The sequence below is a fragment of the Sinocyclocheilus grahami genome, unplaced genomic scaffold, assembly GCF_001515645.1.
Source record: "Sinocyclocheilus grahami isolate Dianchi unplaced genomic scaffold, SAMN03320097.WGS_v1.1 scaffold1305.1, whole genome shotgun sequence".
Classification (NCBI taxonomy): domain Eukaryota; kingdom Metazoa; phylum Chordata; class Actinopteri; order Cypriniformes; family Cyprinidae; genus Sinocyclocheilus; species Sinocyclocheilus grahami.
The window spans coordinates 47,934-68,279 of record NW_015506484.1 but is presented as its reverse complement, the minus strand read 5'-3'; the positions used below and the strand labels follow the sequence as shown (position 1 = coordinate 68,279).

Sequence of the window (20,346 nt, the reverse complement as noted above, 5' to 3'; positions counted from 1 at the left end):
CCCAAAAGTGTCAGCCAAAACGTGTTATAATGGTTTTTGTTAGAAAGTCGTTTTAAAGGAATAGTTCACCCAAAAATTAAAATGTTGTCGTCATTTACTCACCCTCATGTCATTCTAAACCTGTATGTTTCTTTCATGTGTTGAACACAAAAGAAGATATGTTGAAGAATTTTGAAAAACCAAACTGTTGTTGGTCCCCATTGACTTCCATAATAGCGAGGGAAATACTAAGGAAGTCAGTGGGGACAATCAACTGTTCGATTACCTGCATTCTTCAAAATATCTTTTATGTTCAACATAAGAAAGAAATTCATACGGGTTTGGAACGACAAACAGGTTGGGTAAACTCTCGTTTTAACAGAGAAATCCTTGTACAATCAGTAGGTGCACTCCAGTCCAGTCCACTTCTGGAGACGAAAGAAAGTCGTACATCCGGGATCCTCAAATCTGGCCCACGAGATCCACTTTCCTGCAGAGTTTAGCTCTAACCCTAATCAAACACACCTGAGCATGCTAATCAATGTCTTCAGGATCATTAGACAATCACAGGTAGTTGAGTTTGATCATGGTTGGAGCTAAACTCTGCAGCGCGTTGGCCCTCCAGGTCAAGATTTGAGGAACCCTGTCGTACATGCTTGTGATGACATGAGGGTGAGTAAATGTGTAAATGACCAATTTTCATTTTTGGGTGAACAAATACATTACAACCAACAGGTATTGGCATGTGTTTTAGGAGGGGAGTAGTTCTTTATCTTTACTGCAGATTATTAGTATGTTACACACCCTTTTTAACCATTTAGTCGATTTCCGAAGGCTAAAATTAAGGTCCATGCTAGTTTTCTTTCCACTGAATATCCTGCCACAACCCAGTAAAATAAGCTGTGAAAGCTGTTTTAAGTTGATTTTAAAATTCACCATTAAAAATAGTTGTTTTCAAGAATTATGTGTGGTTTCAAGAAAAAAAAGGTGATTGGAACTCTTGGACATATTAAGTTATATAAAACTTTTCCCACGTAACCTATCTGGGTGTTTTTCTTCTGCTGTGTGACTCTTAACTCAGAGCATCCAAAAATCAAAATCAGTATTAATCTCAACCCCCTACTTCAAATGTAATCAAGGAAACGTTTTCTCATGCTGCATCAATGAGACACTTCATCTGAGTTCACCTCTCTGTTTTTCAATCTCTTGCAACCCACCCTTGATCTTTCTTTACATGGTAAATGGTGAATTAATTAGATGCCAGGGAAAAGGGAGTGTAATGCCGTCGAATCAAAGTAAACAAATATGCCAGGGTGAATTCGGCAGTATTTATTCAGTCACTGTGCAGCACTGTGTCTGTTGATAGGGGAAAGGAAATTACACTTGGGAGGGAACCAGACTTGGGATATGCATCATTAAAGCTCGCTAATGTGATTGTTTGCTGTTAATCAGTTTAGGGGTCACTTTTGGAGGCTGAAATGTTTCTTTCACAGGCTATACATCAGGTTGAGGAAAAACAGTCTGGTAATTCTGTAAGGAAGACAACCAGCAGGAATGAAAGCCGTGGGGAATCATTTTTGTTGCCTTTGCTTTAATAGCCAAACACTTGCGGTGTCCTTGGAAAAAGGGGAAATGTGATTTCCCCTGGGGCTCTTGTGGTGTTCCTTGTCTACAGTCTGATCCCAAAAGGATGTCAAGCCCCACTGCAACTCTTATGACCCAAAACGCTACTTTTTTGACTTCTACATCCTACTAATTGGCTAAAGCTGAAGTTTCGCCTGGTCTGAAAGTCAGATCAAAAACGAGGTGCTTTAATATGTGCACCACAAGATAAAAAAAAATTTATATCAGAAAGATCAGGGCTCTGCATGGCGGCAGAGCATGAATCATCCATTTTAATTGATCCTTCAGTAAAACAGTTGTTTTTGTAGAAGCGTTGATGAATACAGTGGATATTTCAAGAGTATTCCCAGAGGACTTAACCAGGCAAGAGGTCACTGGTGGTATAAAGCCTCTCTCTTGGGGATGCTGAAAGATTAGAGAGTCTTGCTGTGTGGCTCAGATGGATGCATTCAATAAAAGAGGTGGCAGCTTTGTGGATAGCTGGAATCCTTGAAAGTTAGATGCTGCTCTTTTGGCATTCAGTATAGGATGCTCATGCAGGAAACTGGTCAAATCCCAACCGCAACTTGTCTTGATCCCATTCCTCTGTGCTTTCTTCATCATTATCTGTCATACTCTCTACTTTCAGTCCCAGTAAAATGGCATAAAACTCTTAATTTTAGCCTTTAGATTCATGTAAGGTTTTGTAGTTGAATTCTGCCATAAAGGACCCCTAGCCCTGCACATTTTGTATGTCTCCCTTATCTAACACACCTGATTCAACTCATCAACTCGTTAGTAGAGACTGCAAGATATTAATTGGGTGTGTCTGATAAGGGACACATACAAAATGTGCAGGGCTAGGGGTCCTCCAGGACAGTTTTGGGAACCACTGCACTAGAGAACAAGTGAAGGAGATACAGCTGCTCTTTTGCAACATGCTTTCTTTTCAAGAGCAGGAAAAGCTCAGGCAGCTGTCCAAGCCAGGACTCATCGCACTTTAGATAGGAATCCCTTTTCCACTGTCTGGGCATCGTGCCAGCTTGACAACATGGCTTGCTTTGGTCTTATCTTCCCTATTTAGGAGTTTTAGTTTCACCACCAGAACCAGTGGATCAGGAGTATAATGCAAGTCCTGTTTTCCCCAAGAGCTTTCGAGGATGTACATTGGCCCTTCATGTGTCAGAAGGCCTGGCTCACCCCCTTCATGCCCCTCAATGTCTCCTCGGTTTTGTTGTTCCTGTTAATGAGCCTTAATGGACTCATAAATCATTGCAACTGAAAGGCCACTTGCCTCGTTTTTCCCATACACCAGGAAAGTCAAACTTCCTGGAAGGTCACTGTCCTGCAGAGTTTACCTCCAACCCTAATCAAACACACCTGAACCAGTTAATCAAGATCTCCAGCATTACTAGAAACTTCCAGGCAGGTGTTTTGTCTTGCAGAGTGTAGCTCAAACCAGCTCCAGTGGCTCTTAAGGAGCGGACTTTGACACATGTGACGTACCCCATTCCAAATCAGAAATCCAAAATGGACACATTTCACTTCATTTTTCCCCCCTTTTGCTCCCTTCATGTCCCAGTGAACCTGCACTCCAATTACCAGCAAAACCTTTTACCTTACTGTCCCTGTCAGCACTTTCTATACATTTTTCTTTTTATGTCCATCTGTCACTTTCTGAAACTTCATTCCCTGTCATCCTGCACTTCTCCATTGAATTGAGCCGCATCGGGATGGGCTCCTGGGGCACCGTAGAGACTAATCAAAGAAGTAATGTGATGGATGCACCCCTGACGCTGACAGTTCCTATACCGAGAGCAGTCACTCACTCATGGGTTGTAGCCCGACCTCAGTGTCTAGGTGATGGACGCCAACCTTTACTACGGTTAAGCTCCTGTTCTTTAATGGCATTGTATCAATATTAGTGGTTTGTGGAGGTTTCTGAGAACATGTGGTCAGTCTTAGATTAAGAGACTCGCTCAAATTTCTATCAGATTTTTAAAAGGATCAATAGGAAACTTGAAGGTCAGTCTGGAGCAGAAAGATGAGGAGATTGAGTACAATATTCGTATGCATTGGCTTATATTAGAGGTCAATGTGGTAAGTTGGATAAAGGTAAACTAATATCATATTTAAACTTGGAACATTTAACATAGCAACCCATTTAAACCCAATTTTTACATGATGGTGTCCCCTGTAAACAATGCGATACTTAAGTTTCAAAGCAGTGGCATTGCCACACAAGCTGTTTGCTTTTCATTTCATAGTAGTTTCTTTCTTGTTACCCATTCAGACTCTCTTGTCTTCTCTTGTTTTTCGCAGCTCAAGAGCAGCATGCAGAACCTGAGCATCCATATAAGTCATGATGCCAATGAGTAAGTACCTCTCTCTGACTTTGACCCCTGTATTGACGTTGACCTCTGACCTCTCCCCACATTTCCCTGGCTTCTTGTTCATTGTATTATTTGCATGATTCATTTAGCATTTTGAATGATGTGTCTGTTCTCTTAATCTTTTCAAGAGATTTTGAACAATAATTCAGCTGCCAAATCTTGATGAAAATGCATTGTATTGAATCGTTTTTATTAATCCATTCAAATGGATTGTGATTCAGTAAAATCTAATAAATAACGTAATTGGTTCAAATAAAAAGCATTTGCCTTAATTGACAAATTAATTTTTTAATTTTTAATACAAATTTTTGTATTTTTTAGTTTGAATTATAAGTTTGAATCTTTTATTCATTTTATTTTATTTTTTTTTATTTAGTTTTTTTGTTTTCACTGTATCATAATTTTTTTAGTTTAGTTGTTACATTTCTCACCACAATCTGGTGTTGTTGCTGTCTAGTGGCATTTCATGTTTACTGCAGTCAGTTTTATACCATACCATGTATTAAAAAGGGATAGTTCACCCAAAAATGAAAATTCTGTCATTAATTACTCACCATGAGGGGGAGTAATTAATGACAGAATTTTCAATTTTGGGGTGAACTATCCCTTAAAAACTAAAACAAATTATTTTATTTCAGATAACGGAATTTATTTTTCATTTTTGTTTTTAGCACTTAACAATAACACTGTTTCCTTGTGGTCAAAAGCATTTTTTTGCATTGTGGCTTAATGTAGTGGCTTAATTTAGTTGTTTTTATTGCTGAACTGTATGGTGTTGTGACTTAACAACATTGTGCTTTGAACTTTTGTTTGCTTTAAAAATGTCATTGTGATGGGTGCTATGAGCCAACATAATGATACTGCAGAAAACAAGTATCTTTAAAAGTCTTTGCTATACTATTTTCATTCTTGTTTGGTTTATTATGTATAGTATCATTGCACCGTACTCCACAGAGCACATTAAACAATTAAATTGGAGTGCTTAAATAGCAAATTTGCAAGTAACAGGAACACCTAAAGGCAGCACCTGTGTCACGCAAGTGTTTGACACTATTCTGGGCCCGTCAATGGATGGCCAGAATTCATTATCATATACAGAAACCCCTGGAGGATATGAAAGAAGCAGAAAGTCCCTCCGATGAGAAGAGTGGCATTTTGTGTTGAAATGTCACTGCGGCACATCCTGCATGTCATTTACTGAATGGAGGGCTACCCGGAATGAACAATGAATTAACATCATTGCTGGTTTTATCGTCTGATGGGTACTTGCACTGGAGCCAAGTATGTTTGGCTTGTTTGAGTTAGAATTGTGTTGTTTCCAAATGTAACCGTTTTAAAGAGATAGTAGATTGTCTGTTCACCCTCATGACGTTTCAAACCTGAAAGACTTTCTTTTTTCTGTGGAGCACAAAAAATATATTTTGAAGAATGTGCTAGTTAATCTTTTCCATATAATTACAACGAAAGGGCACTGAAGTTTTCAAGCTTCTAAAAGGACACAAAAGCACCATAAAAGTGATCCATATCACCACAAGAGGTACAAGTATATTTTGAACTCTTATGCTGTGCTAAAAATACTTTGCTTAATTTAGTGTTCCGGGTCAAAAATGACCAGCCTTGTTTATTATACTTCATACCTTGCTACATTTGTGGTGTTCAATCTTTTTGTCAACTTTATTTATTATTATTTTATTTGATGCCTTCGACCAATTGGTTCCAAAAAGAAGTACAAAATCTGTGAGAACTGAAAGAAAACAAGTTGAAAAAAATATTGAATCCAAGATTTGGTGATAATATTGCATAACAAAGCAGTTTTTTGTAGGCTGGTCATTTTGGACTGGGAACACCACAAATGTAACAAGGTGGGAGAAAAATCCCAAGAAAGTACAAAAATTATTAAAAAAAATTTGGTGGGAAGTTTTCATACCCTGTGTGAGCAAAGTCACCAAGATTTAATCCAGTGTGATAACATTAACTAGCATTTTCAAGAAAAAAAAAAAATGTATCCTTTCTGGTCAAAACAACTGGAATACTACATGAGGGCTAAATCTTAATTTCTTCATTTGTGTTAAACAGAAGAACAAAGGTCATAATGGTTTTAAACAACATGAGGGGGAATATATGATGACCGAATTGTAATTTTTGCAAGAAATATCCCTTAAAGCCTCACTGGTAACTGTTTGTTTATGTGGCGGCAGTCTCTTTGCTTATTCGTCTCTATCTCTAAGATTTTCATGCATAAACAAATGCACCGTCATCCACCACTTTACCATATGTTCCCAAGGCAATCATCTTTTATTAAACAAACACTTCTGTGCTTCCCACCGAAACCCCAAATGTTCAATCCGTACGCAAGCATCTGCTGTTTTAATACCATCACCTCATTTCAATCCTTGCAGAGCTTTACCCAAGCTTGGCTAATACCACTTGGAGGAGACTCAGATGGGAGTTATCTTGCTGACCTTCCTCCAAAAGCTGCAAGGACATGATTTAAAAAACACTTATGACGGGCCTCACTTGTATTTCTCTATCTCTGCATGTCATAGACAACCATACAAGTACGGACTATCACAGGAATCGCATTAGCAGAAGCCGGGGTGCCGAAAAGGGATCTCCTGTTTCTCTAAGATGGCCAAAAACGTTCGCGGCTAGACTGACAGCCGCCACTGCGATTATACATTGCTCTCAGGCTTTGAGAAATGGCTTTGGGTGTCCATGCAGACCAAGCTGAAGGGCCGTTCTTCAGATATGTACTTCTGATGCCAATGTACCAGATGTCAGTTACTCTTCTAGGTGGTGAAAGAAATCTCAACCTTATCCAATAGAAGCACTCTAATTTCCCAGTGGACAGTTTCCAGGTGGGATGCAGCTGAAGAAGCTTGTTCGAGACCAGCTAAAAGAGAAGACCTGACTGGAGTTTCACACAGACCACGAACTGATTCAAAGATCCTTCATATGCTCTAATTAGAGGCTGAATAGACCTTCATTAATGAGGAGACTTGAATAAATGATGAAATTATGAGGGTGGCAGCAGCTTTCTTGTGGCCAGTGACCTAAAGCCCTCGCTGAATTCCCAGAAATGATCTCCAGCACAATGTCGCTCTGTGAAGCCTAAAGATTGTAGATGGGTAGTTCTTGATAGCTTCAGTACTTAGTTTGTATAAAATGTACATGACCATTCAACGGTTTAGTTAATTAGTTCGTTTTTTTTAAAAATAAGAATGTATGTTATGTGGTGTACTTTAAAGGGATAGTTCATCAAAAAAATGTTATTCTGTCATTATTACTCACCCTCATGTCGTTCCAAACCCGCAAGACCTTGGTTCATCTTCAGAACACAAATTAAGATATTTTGATGAAATCCGAGAGCTTTCTGACCCTGCATAGACATTAACAGAACTACCATGTTCAAGGCCTAGAAGGGTAGTAAGGACATCGTTAAAATAGTCCATGTGACATCAGTGGTTCAACTGTAATTTTATGATGCTGCGAAAATACTTTTTCAAAACACAAACATAGACTTTATTCAATGATTTCTTCTCTTCTGGGGCAGTCTTCTCTGTGCGCTCACGAAAGTACCACAACGCTCTCGTGAACGCTCGTCGTAGACTGGCACAGAAGAGAAGAAATTGTTGAATAAAGTCGTTATTTTTGTTTTCATTGCGCACAAAAAGTATTCTCGTAGCTTCATAACTACGGTTGAACCACTGATGTCACATGGACTATTTTAACGATGTCCTTACTACCTTTCTGGGCCTTAAACATGGTAGTAACCTTGCTGTCTATGCAGGGTCAGAGAGCTCTCGGATTTCATCAAAATATCTTAATTTGTGTTCTGAAGATGAACCAAGGTCTTGGAATGACATGAGCGTGAGTAACTAATGACAGAATTTTCATTTTGGGGTGAGCTATCCCTTTAACCCCACAGGCTAAGGAATGGGAATCACTTCATAAAACCCATGATGAAATTTGAGAGTATCTGACCTGAAGTATCACTATTTTTATTCTGAACTATTTTGCCTGCTATGGAGCAGTATAATGAAATATCTTCAGCCATAAGCAGCACACACATTATTCTTTACTCTTTACTGGTTCAGCAGGTGCTCTGTTCATTGTGTGTCTCTGTCATGAATGGTAATTAAGACTGACCTACCTGTTCTGTGATGTATGGCTCCTGGCGCTACAGGTGTATGTATTGCCCAGCGAGAAGATGGCGACGCCGGCCTTAATTACCCAAGTGTGCTTTGTACCAAGACTAAGCTTGTTCTTCTCGTGCCTTTTTTAGGAAACCAGACAGCATGAAGCAGAAAAACGCCTTCCCTCCTAATTTTATCCACTCTCTGGACTCCACTCACATGATGCTGACATCACTGCATTGTTACAGGTGATGAGCTGACTGTTTTTTACATCCCACACTCAAACGGGCTTTTAACACTGGGTAATGTGTTTAGACTTAACAACAAACCACCAATCGTATACTTAAGAGTTTATCTCATTGAATATTCAGAAGTTTTGTACAGTCACAATTTTTTATGCTCTGTATTTTGTTTCAAAATGACAATTGTAGTGTTAGCCAACATAACTAGAGAAATTAAGAGACTGTATTGTTTGTTTTTGCTTCTTCAGTCCATATTACATCTCATAAAAAGAATGGGAAACAGAAAACCAAGAGTTTGTTCATCCAGGATTAAGAATAGAGAGCGACCAATATTACCTTCTTATGACATATATGATACAAATTATATTTCGTTTTACACGTTTTTGTTCAATATGCAGATCTGATTTGAATGTTTTTAAAACTTTTTGTGACATAAAATGATTAGTAGACCAGGGCCCGTATTTACTAAACATTTTATGTTACCACTAAAATAACAGTAAAAGTTTTTCTCTTAAAACCTATTCACAAAGCTGCTGAGACAAACTTTTACTAAGGAATAGAGAGAAGTCAAAGGGCGGGGTTGACCTCGTTGCTATGGATGATGTCAGCATGCTTATTAACTATGCACACAGTGATTGGCTGATAGTCTCTGTCAGAGATTTATTCATGGAAATATTGTAGACCACAATGTTATGTTGCCATATTCAAATAAAGGTTTAAAAATAAAAAAATGTTAATTGCCACATTCAAATAAAGATTTTAAAATGCAGGTTAAGTGTCACTAATTAAACAAGTATATGTTCAGCTTATTGTCAGCCTCTTACATGTATGATTCTCAAAAACAGTTAGCGGATATGCATATAAACAGCCTTTTAATTAACAGAGTAGAATAATCATGGCTGATAGTAATGCATGCAAACGTTAAAAAAAAAAAAAAATTGCAGCTGTTACTTCTTGCCCAACTGGTTAATGAAAACAAGGATATAATCAAAGGAAAATTTGGAATTGGGGTAACCTCCAAAACCAAAGGCGATACCTTTTTAAAAGGTCATTATCAAATGTTTCTAAAATGTTTACATTCTGAGGCAGATTGCCGGCAACAGCCATTTTAGGAATAGTTTGTGGTTCGGTCTTAGTGATTTAGGAGTCCTCTTCACTACTCCTAACCTTTCACAGTTTTAGGAGCTAGTTTTAGCGCTAAAACTCTTTGTGAAATACTCTTAGAGTGGAAATTTAGGAGTCCTAAATTTAGGACTGACACGCCCATTTTTTAAAGAGATTTTCTTAATGAGCTACTTTTAGCCTTCAGATGTTTTGTGAATACGGGCCCAGAAATATATGTATAATGAATAATAATATAATATAATAATGTTATTATAATTTATGATAATATATAAATAATAATAATACATATAAACATTTTATTATTATTGATAATAACTATATTAATATTAGTAATACAAATGAAAATCATATTTTAATAAAAATATTTTATAATAAAATAAAAAATATTTGTAATGCATATTTAATAATAATACATCTTATAATATACATAAATTATATGAACAAGTCATTATTATTAATACCAACGATAATAGTATTAATATTGTATAATAGTAGGTTATTCATAATTCTTATATTTATTATTATTATTATTATTAATAATAATAATAATAATATATTAATCACACTTCAACAATAACACATTGGTTTTATTATTATTAATAATAATGCTATTTGTATTAATATTGATAACAATAAAGTGTTCCAGGTATTTAATAATTACTAATACATAAAAATAAACTAATACATTACTAATACATAAATAATTAATAATACATTTTATAATCTAAATATATTATATGAACAAAAATATTCATTATTTTTGTAGTTATTTGTTGTTGGGGTTTTTTTTATGTGGTATGTACATTTTTCTGTCTTTTTCAAACATACAGGGCTGGTCTGACGTTTGTGTCCGTCCATGACTGTTATTGGACCCATGCTGTGACGGTGGACATCATGAACAGGGTGTGTAAGGAACAGAGCATTCACTGACGAATATTTTTCAGTGCATATTCTTTCAACGGGAATGACTAAGCGGCCCAACCATGTCAGCTTAACGGCCAGATGTTTGCATGCTGAGTTCACCATATGTTCAATAACCAACCCTGTCAGGATGGGTTATTTTGGTATTGAATGGCCATACCGCTCATCCTCTCAACTGAAGCATTTTTTGGAAAGCTGCCATTAACTAGACTTATCTTCAAATACAAAAAAAAGCTTATTTACTTTAGCGTTTAATTTCATTTACCTCAGCTGATTCCTTTCAAAGATATGTTTTAGAACTAATTTTTCTCTTGATTTGATAAAAAAAAAAAAGGAATAATTCTCCCAAAAATGAAAGTTATGTCACCATTTACTCACCATCATGTTGTTTCACTGGCTTTACTTACTTGACAGTCACCTTCATTAGATAAGCTTAACCTCCATGTGACACTTGCGATGAACTTCTGAAGCTTAATAACTCCATCTATTCTCTCAAACCATATTCATCTGTCTGAATTGAGACTCTTTTTGGACTTTTATCTTTTCCCATCCTTCTCTCTTTCTGTGAGTGGTCTATTGTCTGCGAGTCTTTCCCTGACATGCTTTGTGACCACAGATTCCTCTTAAAATGGGAAAGTTCAAATAGAAGAGAGGTGAAACGTCTGAGGGAAAGGGGAAGCGAGAGGGAGATAGCATTGAAGTCGGCGCATTAGTGTGCATAATGATTGACTGAGTGCTCTTTGTCGCTCCTTAGATGTGTCGTGAGCAGTTTGTGGCTCTGCACAGTCAGCCCATTCTAGAGGAGCTGTCCAGGTTTCTTCTAAAGAAATATTGCAGCAGGCCACCGTAAGTCCCATTGCACATTTCCAGTTTTTAACGACTAAATGGTATTTAACTACTATAATTAGTAGTTAGATACTAAATTGCTAACTACTTGGGATGTACTTAAGGAAAAATGATGCACTCTAAAAACTGAAATAAATAGGTTGTAATTGTTTGTAAATATCAAATATTGAGGGATAAACAATTATTTTCATGTTAAGGCCGATAACCGATAAATGACTAATATTATGCTACTTTCTTTTTAAAAAAGAAAGAGAGAAAATTAACACTTAAAGGAAATAAAGAGGCCAATAAGGTCAATAAAAACTGATAAAAGACTGATATTATAAATCTGTGGTATTTTCATTTTAAAATACACTGAAATCTATTAAATAAATGGCTTGTATGCTGCAAGTAAACATGGAATAGGCAGAAACCATTAAATATCTAATATCACATGATACTGATACATTTAAAAAATAGTAATTAACCAGTTAAATGCTAACTAATGGAGTACTGATATTGAAAATATGGCATTGTACACCAATAATTACGGTATCTTTGTTTATGGCCAATAACCGATACATGGCCGATATTACAAATCTACGTATAATCCTTAAAGAAAATTCATAAACAGTGTGTATAAATACTTTGTGTTTAGAATTAAATATCAAATATTGGCAGATAAATTATAATTTCCACATTAAGGCAGATAACCGATAAATGCTTAGATACTAAAAGGGAATTTGTACTAGGCAGATACAATTAAATATCGACTGAAAAATATTCAGTATCCGGTCATACAGATACGTTTAAATATATATATTTAGCCACTTAAATGCCATCTACTAAATGAGTACTATGAGTACTGATATTGAAAATTTGGCCATATACCAATAATTATAGTATCTTCCTGTTTATGGCCAGTAACCGATAAATGGTCGATATTACAAATCTATAGTGCTTAAAGGAAATTCATACACACTTAAACAGTGTGTATAAATACTTTGTGTTAAGAATTCAATATCAAATATTGGCAGATAAATGGTAATTTCCATATTAAGGCAGATAACCGATAAATAATTTTGGAAACTAAAAGTGAATTTGTAAAAGGATGAAACCATGAAATATCCAATATCAGCCAATAAATATACACTATCAGGTGATACTAATAAATAAACAAATAGTTAGTATTTAACCACTAAACCGCTAACTACTAGAAAACTGATATTAATATTCAGCCAATACCAATAATTATAGTATCTTTCTGTTTATGGCCAGTAATCAATGGCCGACATTACAAATCTGTACTACCTAAAGAAAACTGATAACACACTAAAAATTTATAAATAATATGTATAAATAGTTTGTATTTAGAAATAAAGATCAGGTAAGACTGATAACTGATAAATTGCTAAAATTATAAATCTGTGCTACATTATTTTTTATTTTCTTTAATAAAAAATAAATACATAAACACTTAAACTAAGGCCAATAACTGATAAATGGTTGATATTATAAATCTATTCTGCTTTCATTAAAAAGGGACGAAAATGGTACATTAAAAGCTCAAATCAATTTTTTTTTATGCTACAAGTGAATTGAAAATCTCTGGAAATAATTAAATGTCCAATTTTGGCCAATGAATATTCAAAATCGGCCTATAGATAGACAGGAAATAGGAGCAAATAAATATTCAAAAACCACCAATATCATCTGATATGCTGCCTATATATTGTGCATCCCTACAAACAACAACCATTTTTTCAAATCATCATTTTTGAAAACGCGTAAAGTTGTCTTTTCATGTTTTCTCGGTTATCTAATGCTTTGTCATAATGTGGTTCAGTTCAATTGAGTCCAGTTTTCACTCTCACAGGGTTGTATCCAAGCCAAAGAAGTTTGAAGAGCACGTTAAGATGGCACAGCTTTTGGCCAGTGTTCCTCAAACAGGTGAGTTAAACCCTGAGCACTGCAGCCATCACTTTCGGACACACAGACGGGCGGCTCGACCTCATCCGATTGACAGCTTGTCAGGTTTAAGGCAGCCTTTTACCGTTGCATAACGTCGCACCATCTCGCAGAACCGCACATGTGATTTTATGTTCATCAGCGAGATAGATTTCATTAAACTGATGACAGTTAATTCTGTCAACTGGTTAATCTGTTTACGTAACACAGGCCGGAAGGAAATGCACTGGACAACATGGGCACATTTACAGCAGAATCACACACATCTGGCACATCAAATCGCTGATTCAGTGGAGACAATATTGAGGGGGCGCTTTTACAACATGTTTAATAGCTCAGCTTCAATGACGAGCAATAAGATGATTAATTCGCCGTTTAACAGTGATACACGCACTGATTTTATTTCTGTATTATTATTTCTATAGTCTTGATAAGCGTGCTACTGGAGTCACGCTCAGTATTCTTCCAGGACTCCTCCATATTTTCACTAATGAAATTGTCTGCCTGAGGAGTGTGTGTCCGTCCATGTGTGTCCCATAGGCCTGATTTCCTCTGCTCTGTTCTTCAGAACAAGGTGACATCTTGTGCACAAGCAAGCAGACCACCCACAATCGTTTGCACGTGTTTTATCTATATTAATACCTCCTGTAGGATTCGTTTCATGTTCTCAAGAACAAATTAAATTGATTAGAGTTGAATGGATTGAATAAATAGAGTGGCATGGTATTGTTTAATATGTCTGAAATGTTTAGTATTCATTGATTTGGGGTTCAACAATTCTTTCAAATTAATTGCAGTTGCTTATGTGCACAGCAGCACTTTTTTGGTGAATCTCATGAAAGCCTGTCAAAAAATGTCTGGGTCATATTTTGTTTTATTTTAAGAAAAGAAAATCAATTATTTTGCAAGGAAATGCATTTTGTTTTTTCTCCATTTTGGCAATTTCATGACAGCTATGTTTGAAAATAATTGTCAGTTTTCAACACTAATAATAAAAAAATGTTTCTTGTTCACCAAATCTGCAAAATGTCAGCTTTGCCATTACAGGAATAAATTACTTTAATTACCTTTAATTAAAAAAGGAAATAAATAAAACACTATAAACTATAAGGCCAATAACCAATAGATGGTTGATATTATAAAACTATTCTGCTTTTCTTAAAGGACAACTCGATTTGCTTCCAAACGAACTAGTGCTGTCAAACGATTAATCGCATCCAAAATAAAAGTTTTTGTTTACATGATATATGGGTGTGTACTGTGTATATTTATTATGTATAAATAAATACACACACATACAGCATATATTTAGAAAATATGTACATGTATTTACATGTATATATTTATATAATTTATACTATATTATAAATGTTTAATATGTAAATATATTTTTCTTAAATATATACATGCATGTGCATGTATTTATATAAACATAATAAATATACACAGTACACACATATATCATGTAAAAAAAACATTTATTTTTGATACGATTAATCGCGATTAATCATTTGACAGCACTAAAACGAACTGGTGCAGTTCGAATGAAATATGAATGCAACACAAACCAAATACTTCTAAACGAACCAAAAACAGGATGTAATGACAAGATGCGACGCTATGCAACATGATTTGACAATGCGGAATGAGTGTGTATCCAAAACAAAATTAAGTTAAGTTAAAAACGGTAAGTTTTGTCACGAAATATACATCATTCAACCCGTATGACTATGCCTTTAGGTTCGGTATCTTTAGGTTCTCTGTCAAAAATTCCTGTTTGAACAGTAAGCAGACCAGGACCAAATGTATCGGTTTCTTTTTTGGTCCAGACCAAATGAACCAAGAGAACCGGACTACAAGTGTGAACACACCCTAAAAGCTAAAATCAATATTTTGTATGCTACAAGTGAATTAAAAATCTCTGGAAATAATTAAATGTCCATTTTTGGCCAATGAATATTCAAAATCAGCATCTAGGGATGAACTGATGTTGAAATTCTGCCGATACCAATAATTATTTTGATGTTGTAGCTGCTCACTGAAATGCTAAACTATTAATACACAAATCTGCAAAACTTCATCTTTGCCATCACAGGAATAAATGACATTTCAAAATATATTAAAATAGAAAATGGTTGTTTTAAATAATGTAGTAATAATATTTTACAATATTGCTGTTTTGATGCATCTTTGATCAAATAAATGCAGCTTTGGGTCAGCATAAAAAACAATCAAATGTTAAAGTGTATTTGTAATTTATATATGTACATTTATGCTGACGTTGTTTGGTCACAGTATTTTTTCACTTAAATTTTACAGTAGTTTTGTTGTGCTTTTGGCAAAATGTAGTTCCATTTTTCAATTATATAAAAAGTATGCATTAAATTGATCAGAAATTGCAGTAAAGACATGTGTAATGCTGTTCTTTTGAACTTTTTATTCATCAAAGACTGAAATGTATCACGTTTTACACAAAAATAATAAGCAGTGCAACTGTTCTCAAAACTGAAGTAATGGCTGCTAAAAAAAAATCAGCTTTGCCATCCAAGAAATAAATTGCATTTCGAAATATATTAATATAGAAAACCGTTTTTTTTAAACTAAAATAATATTTCACAATATTACTGTTTTTACTGTGTTTTTGATCAAATAAATGCAGCCTTGGTGAGCATCAGAGACTTAATCTAAATAGACTTCATATCAAAGCTATATAATTACAAAATAAAATGTACTCCTGTATCTGGCTCTTGTGTATACTGATGGTTTAAATGACTAAATGAGTGCTAAAATCAACTGTTCTGTTTTCATTGTTACATATTCCACCCTAAAAGACCGTAATCATGTACTGTCTCTCTTGTAGGTGATTTCGACCTGGAAAAGGTGAAAGAATCAGTGTATTTCTTCAGCTGAGGAGTGTATCGTGAGCTGACGGACCGCTTTCATCAGGAAGCTGAGAGCCCTCCACAGACCTCATTAAAACAGATTGCTGCTTTTTACTACATCGAAAAGTGTGCGTGACTGGATTGGTTGATCTGGTAGAAAAGTGAGTGTGCGTGAGCGAGTTTGTGTGTGTGTGTGTGTGTCTGTCTGTCTTGTCATATTATCATAAAGACATCACTTAAGCACTGAAGCAGAGTTCTGGTGGAGGCGAACAGCAGGAGTCGCCCTTGTGTGCGGGTGCGAGAGCGTGGATCTCCTCTCGGTATGGAGTGAGAACACTCTCTCGGCGGGGCTCTGATCTGCTCCTTCACTCCTGAGTGCTAACACGGGGCTGATTAACCACATGATTCTGGCTCTCATCGATTTCAAGGCAGCCCCGTCTGAAAGGCCCTCTCTGACATTTCCACTTGGACATGATTTACTCCCAGCATCCCCCCACAGCTGGCGGCTCTCGCATTCACAGCCAGCAAAGAAACGCGAGGATATTTATGATAGTAGAGCACCTTTAAGAGTATTTTGGGAAAACTTTGGCTGACGTGTGACCTTGTGCCGTCCTGTTTTTTTTTTAAGGACTCGAGAGCACTTAAATGACTGTTTTATGATCAAAGACGTTTTGATCCGTTGGGTGCTTGTCGGAGAATGTACACATGGCATTCGGCGAGAAATAAAGTCGATATTTTTGCACTCTGGGTCTGTGAAAGGTTAATTGTTATTGAAGTTTCAAGACCCAATAGCTTGCTTCAGCAGCTTTCTTTCTGTTTTCTGGATTTTGAAAGCGTTTTACTACAAAGGGCAATGCGAAACAAAAGCAATCCAATGCAAGGCTACACTTGATTACACGAGAATTGACGTCAACAGACCTGCTCATTTCCTGACATCTCGAACAACCTGTGCGTGGGAAGTTGCCCTTACAATAATAATAGCTCATGGGCTTAAAGCTGTTTGCCGCCACATAATGTTTTAAGAGACTTGGCGGCCAATGTTTCCTCAATTTACAGGAGAAAGAAATTCAATTTTATTCAATTTCAGTCCAGTTTGCAGTGCAATCAGATAAACACGTTTTTGAACAGCACAGCCACCAGTGCAATGCGATTCACAAACAAGTGACTATTATGAAGTGAATCTTTTAAATAAAACACTCAGAAGAAACAATGATTCAAACAGAATCCTTAGCTTAATAAATGATTAAATCTGTCAAGTGTTACAGAATTATCTGATTTGCTGATTCATTGAACTGCCAGTCAATTCATGCACAAAATGGTTTGTGTACTTACCAGAGTTGAGTTTGCAGTGTGATTTAGATGAACATGTCTTTCTACAGCACAAGCCAGCAGGCACAGGACGTCAATATAACGTCAGTTATACGTTGGACAGATGTTGCATTTTGGTTGAGAATGAAAATCGGGTTGACGTCAGTATTTGACGCCAATTTGACATTGACTTAACGTTGGATTTTGGTTACACAACCTAAAAACAAGGAATATCAACGTCAGCTGAGGTTGGTATTGGACATCAAATTTACATTGACATTGAATTTTGGTCACCCGACGTCGCAACCGAAATTTAACCAAATATCAACGACATTGTGTGCCTGCTGGGAACCACCAGTGTAATGTGATCTATAATTCGCTCAAAAATATTCACAAACCCTGTTTGAACCATTTAAACTCTTAGCTGAATTTTGTTTTTTTTTTATTTAATCCTTAGCGGAATGAATCACTATCTGTCAGAGCAGTGATGAATCATCCTATTCTCTGATTCACTGAACCACAAATAATGTCTTGCTTTACTTGAAATGAAGCAAGAAATGTTGTGTACTTAACCGAGTTGATTTTGACTCTTTTGAACGGATTCATTTAATCACTCCAAAAGAACGCTCAGTTTAAATTTACTGCTAATCAGAGTCGAATTTGCATTGTAATTCAGATAAACGTCTTTCTAAAGCACAATTACCAGTGTGATATGATTCACACACAAGTGACTCGTATGAACTGATTCTATTGATGAATTACTCAAAACTGTTTGAATCATTTAAACAGAATCCTTAGCTGAATCCATCTGTACTGAATCATTTAAATCACTGAACTACAAGCCATTTCTTTCAGCCAAAGATTTTCGTCATTATCCAGATTTCACTGCAAAAGAATGAAGATTGCTCTCGAATCTAGTGATTGGATGAAACTCCACTTAATCATTCATAAGATGGCTCAAACTCTCTAGAAACTGTCTGAGAAGTCACTTAAAGCAATGACCAACAAGAGGAACGTCATTTTCTTAAAGGCGCGGCACTTTTATAATCATGTAAATCACTTTGCTAAACCATCGTTGTGGACTACTGCATATAAATTGATGAATGAATGCGTAATAGGATATTTGCATCAATTGGAAGAACCACATTTGGAGCCGTTTTAAAATGATCTATTTTTCTAATGAAGTAAACTTCATATTTCTGCTGCCACTTTTTTACGCTTGCTGCCATGCCCAACAGCATCCGACGATAAAATCAAAGCTTTTTGCTTTATTGGGTACCTGTAATAAGGGCTAAAATAGACTACTTTCCCTTGTAAGACACGCATGGATGGACACGAGATGAGCAGATATCTTTTAGCCCAATAAATGAAGTGGTCATCTCAGAAGTTATGACTAAAATAGAGATAAAAGCCAGCTGGGTTTAGATGCAGTCGTTTAGATTAATTCATTATTATTTCCCAGTTGATGTGGTTACTTCTTCTGCTCCTTATGTCCCAAACATTACTAATGGAACTGAAAGATGACTGCATGCCAGAAAAAAAAATGTAATGCACTTCAGAATTGTGGGTTTTGTTTTTTTCTTGGAATTTAAATATTTTTCTTATATTTATATATATCATATATATATATATATAAACATTTTACTTTTTTTAAAGTTTCTTTTTCTAGTTTCTTTTTTCTAATGCACGATACCTCTCCAAGAAAATATAAACATTTTCTGTGCGCTCAACAGTGGAGTGGATTGATTGAAGTTGTCACAGAGGTGCCTTCTGAGGGAAAGATGCCTCTCAAGGGTTCACCATGTCACATCTTTCAACATCTTGAGTAGACTGACCACACTGTCAACTCAGAGAAAGTTCAAGAGAGGAACTTACATACAGGAGCACTTGGCAAAAGTCTAAAGTTTTCTTTTATGATAGCTTGTCTGACAAACGCAAAATTGTGTTGAAACCTTAATAACTGTTAGCTTAGACATCAAACTACAAAAAGTATCACTACAAAAACACAACGGGTACTTTAGCAAACATTTTTTGAAATGAGATTTGCACATTTTTGTGGGAAGATTATAGCTGGTGATGAGAGATGATGCTGTGGTTTACTTCCATTTATGATCTTAAGCAAATATAATTGCATTTCAGATATGCTGGACCAAACATCAGACCCGATGTGAAGAAGTCAAGTAAGTTAAATTAAACGGTAAGTAAATTTGACCCTGGGCCCGTCATTATACACCTTTATTTCACGCAAAGCTGCAAAACAACCCCAGGCTCTTGTAACATCCTAATTAATGGAACACTGTTTAAGTAGCTTCATCACAAGCTGTTTTGAAAGTTTATTCAAACAAAACCGCAGAACCGCTGCTAAAAACATGGCTCTTTAATCAATATAGTCATGAAAAAATAAATGATGATAAATCAAATGTATGCAAAGTTGTAAAAGTTAACATGCCCTCCAGACAAGTTTCATAAAACATTTTTTTCCTCTACCATAATGCATAGTATAACTTAGTGGTACTTTGTGGAACATGTGTATTGTTAATGATAACTCCAACTGAGACAAATATTCTTTTCTCATGGACATATTGTAAACTTTATTGCTTGAAATATTACTTAGAATTTGGCAAAAAAAAGTAACACTTGGCATATATTGAATAAAATCAACATCTGTTTTTGGTGCAACATAAAACTGAGGATATCATTAAAAGCAGCTATAAGGTTGTTGTTTTTAATCAGCTTATGGGGCGGCACTGGTTTGTGCACAGCAAGGTCCACAGGGAATCATTTAAAACTGTTTTTACAAGGGAAAGACATTATGATTCTATTCAAAGTAATCAAAAATGAACTTTACACCCTGCATACGAACAGTCTGATGCTATTTTCAACCATCTGCCCATTTTGTTCTTTTTTAGAAGTCATAAATGATCAATTCACGCTTGGCTTTGTCTCCAGGATGCCAAGAACAAAT

General features: G+C 35.8%; 1 protein-coding gene across 1 annotated transcript in view; it reads left to right on the top strand.

The window, feature by feature from the left end:
• LOC107569035 (DNA-directed RNA polymerase, mitochondrial-like) overlaps positions 1 to 17,671 on the top strand; it is a 48,160-nt gene extending 30,489 nt beyond the window's left edge. The window contains exons 12-17 of the mRNA XM_016255034.1: positions 3,904 to 3,956; positions 8,260 to 8,358; positions 10,308 to 10,380; positions 11,153 to 11,244; positions 13,100 to 13,173; positions 16,052 to 17,671. Of these exons, the coding sequence (XP_016110520.1) occupies positions 3,904 to 3,956; positions 8,260 to 8,358; positions 10,308 to 10,380; positions 11,153 to 11,244; positions 13,100 to 13,173; positions 16,052 to 16,101 (441 nt within the window). The 3' untranslated portion in view covers positions 16,102 to 17,671. The remainder of the gene's footprint in view (positions 1 to 3,903; positions 3,957 to 8,259; positions 8,359 to 10,307; positions 10,381 to 11,152; positions 11,245 to 13,099; positions 13,174 to 16,051) is intronic.
• The last annotated feature ends 2,675 nt before the right edge of the window (positions 17,672 to 20,346 follow it).